This window comes from Mastigoproctus giganteus, chromosome 2 (assembly GCF_048544385.1).
Source record: "Mastigoproctus giganteus isolate SK-2022 chromosome 2, ASM4854438v1, whole genome shotgun sequence".
NCBI classification, from domain to species: domain Eukaryota; kingdom Metazoa; phylum Arthropoda; class Arachnida; order Uropygi; family Thelyphonidae; genus Mastigoproctus; species Mastigoproctus giganteus.
Window position 1 is genome coordinate 110715298 of NC_143576.1, and position 12886 is coordinate 110728183.

The 12886-nt window shown below is 38.1% G+C and overlaps 1 protein-coding gene across 1 annotated transcript in view; it reads left to right on the top strand.

Moving 5' to 3' along the window:
• The window catches only part of LOC150089496 (dynein beta chain, ciliary-like), a 1205440-nt gene that overhangs the window by 31458 nt on the left and 1161096 nt on the right, over positions 1-12886 (top strand). Inside the window, 1 exon segment of the mRNA XM_090390004.1 lies at positions 10580-10778. Coding sequence (XP_090246130.1) covers positions 10580-10778 — 199 coding nt within the window.

The following is a 12886-nucleotide window of genomic DNA, read 5'->3' on the forward strand; positions in this document are numbered from 1 at the left end:
AAACTCAAATTGAGGAAAGACAGTTGTAGAATAGATGTGTGGAAATTTGCCTTTATCCAGTGGATGGTTGATAGTTGGAACAAACTTCCATCTGTTGTATTGAGGTCAGCAACTTAAGTTAAAGGCAGCACTAGACAAACATTTAGAGTGAATGGATGGGTGAAATGGGAGGGGTGTTTTTTTTTTTTTTTTGGCTGATGCTATTTAAACTTGCTTTCATGCATCAAATGCCCTGCTAATGATTATAATGATATTTGTTTATATCCAAGAGGTACATATTGGCAAACTTAAATGTTTAAATAACAAGAGCATTTTATCATAGACAAACATGGTAGAAAATACTTCATTAGCCAGAGTGTTTTATGTGGAATAGGTATTAAAAACATTAATTCCTAAGCAGACTGTCTGGAAAAGAACCTAGGAATGGCAGGGACAAAGCGATAATCATCCTGTTGTTTAAGGCAATGGCTAGGGGCACATCTGGAATACTGGATACAGGTTTGGAAACCTCATTTCAGGAAAGACCTAGATATGTTTGAAAGGGTAATTAGTGGATTTAGGGGGGGGGGCGACAAAAGGATATGCTTTCCAGGGAAGACTAAAGTTCTGTAAATTGCTCTATCTCTGCATTTAAATGTATTGCATTTAATTGTGGAGAGGGTTGTTTTATGTTTTCTATAAACATTTAATTTGTTCTACCGAAAAAAAGGTGGAAAGCCCCTGAAATGTCATAGCATCAAAGTTGTTTTTAATATATAGTGTGGATTTTTATGAAAGTATCATGACAACCATGAATACCAATGCAGTAACTTGAATGAATTGTTCTTTGAATACTCTATTTAAAGAAGAGTTAATTTTTTTTTTCACAGTTTCTTGAATCAAGATGCACTTTATCTGCACAGTACTTTTCATATTATACTACATGTCATCTCATTCTTACAACCCTACAACCTATAACCCTTCTACACAGATCATACAAGGTTTTTCAATTTAAAAAACTCAATTAATCCAGTTAAAATGCAGCTATAAAAGAAAGCAACCCAGTTTGCAGTTTAACAAAATGTCATTAAAAAAGAATAAAAATTTAGTTAGAACTGTAACAGAATGTGTTGGATGTAACAAAATGAATAAAAATTTAGTTAAAACTGTAACAGAATGTGCTGAATGCTATCTACTTTGCTCACATACATATACATTCACTCTTGTTTTAGTATGCTTGATGCAGCTCTAAAAGGAGTATTTCATCAGTGTTGCAAATGTGTTTCTTGTTGTTTTGCATAAATTTTATTTCTTAAAGGTTCATTTGGATATTTATTACTGATTTATTACATTTCAAAAAATGATTTGGATGCAAGGTAACAGTCCAATATAAATATGTTCTTCTTGGGAAAAACTCATGTTACATGTTATACAGGATGTCCCTTTTGAACATCACTGATTTTAAGTGTCTTGCAAAAGAAAACCCAGTGCACTAGAAACATTAATAACTTTTATTGGGAAAGAAAACTCAACAGTTTATAATAAAAAAGTCAGCAGACTTTTCATCTGTTTCTTTGGTGCAATGAAGAATGTCGAAACAATACTCAATTTCAGACCAGGTTTTCTCCAATGTAATTGCATTAATGGTGGCAGTTGCTTGCATGATGCATGTAGTAGTAGTAGTGGCATGTGATGCAAGAAAACAAATGTATGAGCTTATGCAGCATCAGCCAAAAAAAAAAAAAAAAAAATCACACCATTCCCTCCAAATGCCTGTCCAGTTCCTCCTTAAATTTATTCAACCTATCAACTTCCACAACGACAGATGGAAGTTTGTTCCAGCAATTAACCACCCGCTGGCTAAAGGCAAATTTCCGCACATCTATTCTACATCTGTCTTTTCTTAATTTGAATTTATGCCCCCTTAGGTTCGTAATCTGAACAAGTGGAAGGATCCCATCAGAATTCAGCGTGCTCAACCCATTCAAGGCCTTATATATGTATGTATGTAAGGTGGCAGTATTAGATACCTTGGTGAAATAAACCATGTCTTTCTCATAGCCCCAGAAGAAGAAGAAATCTGACTGAGTTATGCTAAGTGAACAAGGGGGCCATGGTATCAGTCCACCCTGGCCAATCCAATGGCCTGAGAATGCGTCATTCAGAGCAGTGTGCACCTGCAAGCTCCAATGAGGCAGTGTTCCATCTTGCTGAAATATTATGTTGATCTGCAGGTGTGCAATCTGAGGAAATATATATTGTTCCAGCACATCTAGGTATGTGATTCTGTTCTCCAAGAAGAACAATTCGATGATCATTTCCTTCATAAGACCACACACCACACATTAACTTTTGAGCTGTCTTCAATGTGCTCTTGGATACACTACAGATTTTTAGAACCCCATATTCAAACATTGTGTCAGTTAACTTTTCCTGAATTGTAAAATATTGTTGACTTGTCAGAAAACACAACACGACTCAGGAAATTGTGGTTTTGGTTGATGTGATCAAGAATATCAATAATTAAGTTTTGTTGCTGTTGTTTGTCACTCAGTTTGATTTATTGAACCATTTACAATTTATAGGCATGCAAATGCAACTGCTTATGTATGACCCTATGCAGAGTTGCACGGGTGCGTTCAATACCTGATTGATTTCTACAATAAACCGCTCTACTGCCTATGCTTCCTCTTGTGCTGACGCCATTTGAACAATGAAACCCTCTACTAGTTCCCACTATGTTGCAATATGTACAACACATGAATTTTAACCAACTTTTAAAATCAGGGAAGTTCGAAAGGGACACCCTGTACTAATAAATGCTGCTCCTCAAATACCACTGCTCTCACATTAAAAATGTCTTCTGTCACTTGTTTAAAAATATTTCACTTCATTTTCAATGACATTTGTGCTTAGCTGCTGTCATGTTTTTCTTGATACAGAGTTGACTAGAAGATTCTGATAAATGGGTAACCCTACACATTTGCGTGAATATAGTGTCAATGCTTTAGCTTTAGAATTCATGGAATGTTGCAATGATTGGTTAGTCATTGCAACATATGGATTATACAGGGTGATTCACTACCAGTGTGACAAACTTGCAGGAGGTGTAAGGGGCACAAAGACGAATCGGAATCACATAGCATTGCAGGGTCCGAAATGCCTTCGTCATGCGGTAGAGGACGTTGAACGGGAGGTCGTGTGAACAGCGATCCCGCTGGAAGTCAGCATTTGCGAACTGGTTCCCGAGGCAGTAGGATGGACGAGTATTCAAACGTTGAACTGGCCGACATGCACCTTGCGTATGGAGCTGCGGACGGTAATGGGCGTGCCGCTCTGCGCTTGTACCAGGAACGTTTCCTGCACAGGCGTGCTCCTCATCATACGATTTTTGCACGTGTGCACAGAAAGTTACGTGAGACTGGTTGATTCACGAGAGGTACCATAAATCGAGAGTGAACGACGAGGGCGCCAGACAATGAGGAGAATGTCCTACGTCTTGCAGAAGGCAATCCGGGTACGAGTACTCAAGCGATAAGCCAACGATTGGGTATTTCCCAATCCACTGTATGGAGGATACTGTCAACAAACCAAATGAGTTCATACCATCTGCAACGCATCCAATCATTGGAGCCTGCGTATTATCCACTCTGGAGGACTTTTGCTACTTGGTTTCTTCAACAGAAACGGTTCGCAAAATCCAGCAGGATCGCTGTTCACGCGACCTCCCGTTCAATGTCCTCTACCGCATGATGAAGGCATTTCGGACCCTGCAATGCTATGTAATTCCGATTCGTCTTTGTGCCCCCTACACCTCCTGCAAGTTTGTCGCACTGGTAGTGAATCACCCTGTATATAGTTTTAATATATAGTTTATGTATGGTTTTAATATACAGTTTAATATATAAAATATAGTTTACTGTGGGAGAAGAATTCAAATTGGATTGAATTGAAATTGAATCGAAATCATGCCTCAGATCAGAGCAGCAAAGAAAAAGGATCAAAGCAGTGGGAGTGCTGTGGCTAGGAAGAACTGAGGTAGGGAAGTTGTCCTCCGAATCACAGCCTTTTGAAATGTGCTGTTTCTTTGATGTTTGTGGAGCTATCAGGAACAGGACATGATATTGCCCAAAGGAAAATGTCTTTGTGTGTGCTGGATGTAGGGAGTGTAAGGACATTAGGAGCCAACTCAGCATTGTTATGGGCCTTTACGAGAGCTTCAGGTGCCTCTGTAGCCAGGTGGGCAGGAGCAGCAGTGCGTAGCACACGCTTCTTGATTAGACTGGGGTTCGAGCCCGTACCCACCAAATACGGAGGATGCGGAAAGGTCAGGGAAAGACCGCCGCATATCCCCAGAGCAATATGGCCTTAGTTGCTAATGCTCCTAAAAACCAAATAACAAACAAAACAAACAACGAGAGCTTCAAAAACAGGGTAGATGGCCTCAAAGGATTTAAATTGAGGCGGCCCATTAAGCTCTCAGCTGCCCACATCAATGCCAGAGCTTGCACTTGAATATCAGGCAATTCCCAAGGCAGAATGTGCTGGTCCACAGGAACTAGTTGTTGTTGGTCACTCAATTGTCAGGGAATTGGGGGAAATATTGTGCAAAAAGGATAGGTGGAACAGGACCAGGGTATGTCTGCCAGGAACAAAGGTTGATGACGTTGTAGAGCAGATATCATCTTTTAAGGGACAAAAGATGATATTGTTGTACACGTTGGGACTAATGACATTAAGAGTAGGAGATCTGCAGAGTTACTTAACAAGTACAGGTCAATGTTAAAAAAAAGTTAAAGTTGCGAGTTAGGGTTAAAATTGAAAGTGTCTGCAATTCTGTACATACACAATAAGAGGGAGTATATGATGAGAGCCTTGTCAATCAATTTGGCCCTGGAGAGATTATGCAAGGCTCATGGGGTAGAATTTTTCTCAGCATGGTCCGTGTTTTGTAACAGGAGAGAATGCTTCTACAGGGTTGGAATACACTAAAATAGAAAGAGTGCAATAATAATTGCTGATGCTATTGAGGCAATGTTAGGTGGGTTGGAAAACTGCTAGCTTCAGGAAGATACATGGACAAAATGGATTAACAGTAGCTGCTGGCAGAGGTGAAAGTGATTCTTGAACTGCTTCTATTGGAATGAGCAGCAGCCTGGAAAACAAGGTGCTGGGGATTTCAGAAACTGCTGAGAGTCATGGCAGGACAAGTAAATACATGAGCTGTATTAAGGTAGCAAAGAATAAGATAAGAACAGGTGCATGTATACTTGCATGTACACCAATGCTAGGAGTTTGGTAAATAAATTTGATGAATTTGAGGTATTGCTCAGAACATCAAAGGCAAATATTGTTGGGATATCAGAGACGTGGTGTCACACAGATATAAGGAATGCAGAACTGGAATTTGGGGAGTACAATGTGTACAAGAATGATAGACAATATAGGAAGGGAGGAGGGGTTATACTATTAGTTAAGAAACACATAAAATTCAAGGAAGTGAAGCCAGTTGACATCGTTGGACAGTGCCGTGTTGAGTCAGTTTGGTGTGACATAAGCATTGGGGGGATCAAAATTGAGAGTAGGAGTGTGTTATAGGCCTAATGACTCTGATTATACTGAACAACTGTACAGAGAAAATAGTGTCAATGAAATCAGACTGTCTTATAATGGGGGATTGTAACTTCCCAGATATTGACTAGAATTAGTGGGTAGGTCACTTGCACACTAGCAAGGCTCTTGTGGATTTATTGGATTATTGTTTTCTACAGCAGCATGTTCAAGAGGCAACCAGAGGGATTAATACTCTTGATCTGATTATCAATAGTGATTCTTCATGCATTAAGAATCTGCAGATAAAAGAACCACTAGGTGGCAGGGATCGCAGTGTGCTGATACAGATTTACTCAAAGATAACTACCATCATGGGTAAAGGGAAGGTTTTTGCTTTTGGGGTTGCCAGACGGTTTTAAATTCTATACAGTGAAACCAACTGATGATATTACCAACAGAAAACTCTAAATGGGAAGCATTCAAACAATTAATATTGGAAACTAATAGGCTTTTCATACCAACTAAGAAATATTGTTCAAGGTTTAGGCCTTAAATGGATGTCAGATGAACTAATGAGACACGTGGCAGAGAAGAAAAATGCATGGAATACATATAAATTAACAGGTGACAGAGAAGCCTATGGTAGACATAAGTTGGTCTGTAATGAAGTCACAAAGGAGGTTAGGCAGGCAAAGGCAGATTACGAGGAAATTTTAGCAAAGGATGCAAAGAAAAAAGCAAAGAGTTCTTTACTTATGTAAACTCTAGAAGGAAGGGGATGGGTCAGATTGGTCCACTTGATATCGATGGTTCAACTGTTGATGATCCTGCTCAGGTAGCTGACAAACTGAATGAGTATTTTGCATCTACGTTTACACATGACGAGTTATTCAGGAAGGGGAATGCCAGAGATTTATTAATCTCTGGAAAAATCTTTTACCTCGCTGCCAGAGATTAATAAATCTCTGGCAGTGAGGTAAATGATTTTGAATTAACTGACAGAAAAGTGGAGGAGAAATTGTTGAAGTTAAACATAAGAAAAGCACCTAGGGTGGATGGGATCTATCCAGTTATATTAATGGAGGCAGCAAAGGAAGTAAGCAAACCCTTAGCCATAATTATGGGAGCCTCCTTGGACTCAGGGGAGGTGCCCATGGACTATCGATGCGAAAATGTGACCAAAATTCACAAACGAGGTTCAAAGGGTGACACAAGTAATTACAGACCTGTTAGTTTAACTTCAGTTCCCCGGAAATTAATGGAGGCACTGGTTAATAAATAAGTACTGCAGGATCATTTGGACATGACTTCGGTTATAGTGCGGACACAGCATGGGTTTGTTAAAGGGATGTCTTGCCTGACCTGTTTGATTGGACACTACGATGTGGTCATCAACGAACTTGATGAATAAAATAATTTTGATATCATATACTTGGATCTTAGGAAAGCTTTTGATACTGTTGCACATGGAAGACTACTGTACAGATTGGAGCAGTATGGCATTAAGGGCAAATTGCTGCTATGGATAAAGGGACAGTTGAGTGAGAGAAGACAGAGAGTGGTAATCAATAGACACTGCTCTTTGTGGACTAATGTTATTAGGGGAATCCCTCAGGGTTCAGTGCTAGATCCATTGTTGTTTTCTGTATATATTAATGATATTGATGAAGGTATATCAGGCTTAAAGTAGCAAGTTTGCAGACAATGCAAAGGTTGATAGGGTTGTCAATGACACTAATGACAGTATGTTACTGCAACAGAATCTAGGAAAGTTGAGCAGATGGGCTGAGAGGTGGTAACTGAAGTTTAACCTTGACAATTGTAAAATTGTTGCTGTTTTAGGATTTTATGGCACATTAGCATCTAAGGCTATAATGCACCCAGTTGTGTTTTTTTTTTTTTTTTTGGTAGTTGTTGGCGCATCGGCTTCTGTGGCCATAATGCACCTCCCAAGGTTTTTGCAGTACTTTGATCCAAGCCGGAGGCGGGATTCGAACCCGCGACCTTTGGGTTGCCAGGCGGGCACTTTACCCACCTGGCTAGCCCGGTCGGCGCACCCAGTTGTAAAGTACTGCATATGGGTAGCAATAACCCCTGAGTAACATATCAACTGTGTGGTACCACAATCAGGGTGTTAGAGAATGAAAAAAACCCAGGGATAATTGTGCAATCAAATATGAAGTTTTCTCAGCAGTGCAGACTGTTTGCAAGAGTAGCTCATGCTCTCTTGTCAATTAAAAAACTTGCTTTCTTGGCCACACCTTGAGTAGTGTTTACAGGTCTGGAGGCCTCATTTTAGGAAGTATGTAGAGCAGCTGAAATGAGTACAGAGAAGGGCAACAAGATTGATGAATGGAAGAAAGGGTTGCGCTTACGAAAAAATGCTTAAGTTCTGCAGATTACAGTGTCTGGAGACTGGGCACCTGCGAGGGGATCTGATTGAGGTGTATAAGACCTTGAATAGTTTGAACAAGCTCAATGACAATAGGATTCCTCCTCTTGTTTGTCCAGATTAATTACCTGAAGGGACATAAATTCAAATTGAGGAAAGAGGAAAGTTGTAGAATATACTGTGCACAAATATGCCTTTTGCCAGTAGGTGGGTGATTGCTGGAACAAACTTCCATTTGTTGTTGTTGTTGTTGTTGTAGAAGTTGACAGCTTAAATAAATTAAGGTGGAACTAGACAAACATTTGGAGCAAATGGATGAGTGAAATGGGAAAGTTTTTTTTTTTTTTTTGGCTGATGCTGTATAAACTTGCTTTTTTGTATCATATGCTTCTGCTAATGCGAATGCTAAGCTAATGCTCACCTTTATCCAATGGGTACGAAACAGCACTTGTTGTGGCTTGAGGGAGAACCGAAGGGGTGATTTTCCAGTGCATCACCGTCTAAAAAGATATGCAACTTGTGAAATGTATACGGAACTTTCTGGCACAAGATGTGATCTAGCCAAGGAGAATGTCTTTGTGTGCGTTAGGTGCAGACATAGTGAAAAAAATTAGAAGCCAACTCAGAGTTTTGATGGGCATCAGTGAGAGTTTGAAAAGAAGGGTAAATGCCCTCTAAGGTATTAAAATGGGGAACCATCAAACTCTCAGCTGCCCAACTCAACACCAGAGCTCATTCTTGTGCATCAGGCAACAACACAGTCTTCAAGGCAGTTTGTGCTGGTCCCAAAAGGAGCTAGTTATTGCGGTTGACTCAATTTTAAGGAAACAGAAAATATATTGTCCAAAAATGATAGGTGGAACAGGACCAGGATGTCTGCAGGGGCAAAGGTTGATGACGTTGTAGAGCAGATATCATCATTTAAGAGTACAAAAGGTGGTATTGTTGTACACGTTGGCACTAATGACATTAAGAGTAGGAGATCTGCAGAGCTACTTAACAAGTACAGGTCAATGTTGAAAAAAATTTGCGAGTTAGGGTTAAAATTGAGTGTCTGCAATTCTACACACATACAATAGGAGGAAGTATATGATATTTCTTTCTTCACAATCTTTCTAGGATTTCACAATCCTAGAAAGATTGTGAAAGGCTCACGGAGTAGAATTTTTCTCAGTGTGGTGTGTGCTTGTTAACAGGAGAGACTGCTCTACAGGGATGGGATACACTTGAATAGAAATGGTGCAAGAATATTTGCTGATGCTATCAAGGCATCAGATTAACAAAATAGATAAACAGTAGCTACTGGCAGAGGTGGAAGTGATTCTTGCACTGCTTTTATTGGAATGAGCAGCAGCCTGGAAAACAAGGTACTTGGGATTTCAAGAATTGCTGGGAGTCATCATGAAACAAGTAAATACATAGGCTGTTTTATGGTAACTAAGAGTAAGAACTGGTGCATGTATACTTGCATGTACACTAATGCTAGGAGTATAGTAAATAAATTTGATGAATTTAAAGTGCTGGTCAAGACATCAAAGGCAGATATTGTTTGTAAATCAGAGATGCAGTGTCACGCAGATATAATGAATGCAGAACTGGAATTTGGGGAGTACTATGTGTACAGAAAGGATAGACAGGATAGGAATGGAGGAGGGGTTATGCTGTTATTTAAGAAACACATAAAATCTAAGGAGTGGAAACTGATGGACAGTGAAATGTTGAATCAATTTGATGTGACATAAGCACTGGGAAAGCAAATTTGTTGGTAGAAGTGTGTTTTAGGCATAATGACTCTGATGAGTACAATGAACAACTGTACAGAGAAATAGTATAGGCCAGTAAATCAGAATGTCTTCTAATGAGGGATTTTTACTCCAGATATTGACTGGAATTTGTGGGTTGGTCACTCGCACACTAGCAAGATTTTTTGGATTTATTGGATGATAGCTTAAAATATTTTGAAAAATTTTAATATTTGATTGCTCACTTGGTGCAAATGTAACTAGTAAGTTTTAAATGTAACAGCTTGTTATACAGATCATCTTCTAAACGAATAAAATTTTTAAATTATAAAGTCTAACAAAATAGTAATGAAAATATTAGTCCTTCAGCAAGGTCAGTGGAGATTCCAAAGTAGATTGAATATAGATTCTGTTCATTGTCTACTTGGAATTCTGCCCTTTTTTCCTAATTTTTGCAGGATGGCAATCTGCTGTTGTGCTCAGCATCTGTTCCACTTAGATTGCTTATAGATAGAAGAGAAGGAAGAAAAATATATGCCCAGTTTTCATCCTTATTTTCTTAGTGTCAACTCTTAATGAGTTTACATGCATAAGTTGTTTTCCAGCACTAGAAATACATATACCTTTTATAAAGTTGTATTTGGTAGATCTGGTTTGAAATTTAAAATCAATTCCTTCAAATGGGGATGATAAAAGTGCTTGGCAAACCATTACATTGAATTCAGAAAATTAAGATATTTATATGTCCCAAAAGAAACTTTTGGGACATTGGGACAAATCCCAGAAAACTAGGATATCTGGTCACTCTGTGATATGGCAGTTCACAGTGAAAATTTAAAATTTTTATGTCAAAATTTTTGTTGATATTGCATCTTTTTAGATAGGTTTACTCATAATTTGATTTACTGTGCAGTCCTGATATAGAAGATCCTGTGTTTCGTCAAATGATATACATTCTTGAAATAACAGTAAATCATTGGGTTCGTCAGGTACAGGCCATTATGGAGAAAGATTCGTCAGATTCCCAAATAGTTGGACAGCATCCTGAGCCAGTCAGTGAGATTGAGTTTTGGAAAGAAAGGCACCAGACTTTGAATTCAATTTTCAAACAGGTAACTTTTGAATATTTTATGTTATTAATCAATTTGTTTCCTTAATTTAGTATTGTTTTTTGCACATATATTGTATGTTTAACTTGTAAGTGAAGGTGCAAGATTAATTCTTAAGGCTAAAACGTTTCAAGGACATCTAAAAGATGGGTTATCAGCAATACACTCCATTAGAATTGAGTGAATGTGGACAGAACCATGGTTAAAATGCCCTTGGGTAAATTTCTATCCCCCATCTATTTAATCTAATCATGTCACTTTTTTGAACAGGCTTGTTTATGTTTCCCCACTCTTCAGTAATGAAGAGTGTCCAGTCCTTTTTTTCACAAACGTACTTGTTTCACAAAAATAGATTGAACAAGGATTGCCTTGCAGGTTATGCAGTGAAACAGGCTACTTGTAGTAATGCTTAAATTGTAAAACTACAAGGATTCTCTGATTGATTGTAGTAGTGATGTATCCCAACCTTTAGTAATAAAAAGTTTATTTTAGCTTCTGATTTTAAATTTTATTTCAAAGATATTTTTGTTAAGAAAGAGAAAAGTAAAAAAAGAAAAAACTAAAGGAACATGCTAGATTTCAGAAACCTGCTTTTTAGTTTAACTACCATAGCTATTGTTAAAGGCTTAACTACTGAAACTGTAAATGTGAGAATTTATTTTTATTTTTTTATAAAGTCATAATATTAATGAACCAGAAAAAAATATTTGTTTCGAAGGATTCACATGTGACAGCATTATAAGCTGCTAAAAGTTGGCAAGTGAAAATCAGCATTCTCAGTCACTTATGCTACAAAACAAAAATTAAAAAACCACTGCCATTAATGGTTTACTGTTAGAGAAAAGCATTGCATTGAGCAGAAAAATTTTTCAGTGAATAATATATAAAATGTATTGCACTATGAGCATTTTAAAATGGGGTAGTATACCATCCCCACACTTACACTTGAAAATCAGAATTTCAGGCATTCACTGTCAAATTAAAGTATCACTGATGATTCAACTAGTATTAATATAAGGTGGTTTTATATTGTTGGAATGAAATCAAAATTCATATGTGTTATTTACATTCAGTTTTGAGCACAGAGAGACATGTTCTCACTGGTGTCAAGTCTTCTGCACTGAAATACCACACTCTTCTTCTTCTAGTCACATAGTTCCATGGCCACCAACAAATTCCTCCAACTGCATCGATCATGTGCTATACTAGTGGTATCGCAAAATGTGCCCAAAAGTTCACTGATCCCATTCTTCTACCTAGTTGCAGGTCTTCCTTTAACAGCAGTTTTTGGAGTTGGTTTTGTTATGGCTTCTTTTTTTTTTTTTTTTTTTTTTTTGGTAGTTGTTGGCACATAGGCTTCTGTGGCCATAATGCACCTCCCAAGGTTTTTGCAGTACTTTGATCCAAGCCCGAGGCAGGAATCGAACCCGCGACCTTTGGGTTGCCAGGCAGACACTTTACCCACCCGGCTAGCCCAGTCGGCCGTTATGGCTTCTGTGGCCTCAGATAATGTGGTGGTATGCCATTGCCTACCACATGGCTGATTTTGAGAGGGACTGGCTTTAATCATAGGAAGAGTCCTCATGCATCCCACGAGATGCTCTTGAAGAGGAAAGGTGACTACAGCAGAGCCCCGCTTAGTGCAGAAGGCTGATTACAACTGGTTTTTGCCTGATTTCCAGAGGTTGTCTATGTATATAAATAGATATATATTATTCATTAATTCACAAAAGTAGTTATTATATCCTCAGTCAATGAATTTATTCATAAGGTGGCACTATTATCCCTCTTCTTCCTTCTTCAATGTCTAATTAATGTCCAATATTTCCAATTAATTATGTAGAATATATTTTAAAATAATTTTCTCCCAAACCATAAAGCATTCAATGTTTCCTTACCATAAACATGTTTTCATGCTGATTCGAACAGTCCCCAATGAATACATTTCTTAGGTTTTAAAATATTCGTTCCTGTATTTCAAATTTACACTCCTTTTATATAGCATTAACCTCTGCATAATCTTCTGTATTCGTCGAATGCGCTAACCTTTAAACTGTTATTTTAATCTTAGAGCCTAAATATTTACCACACAGTTATAACATATGTGTCTA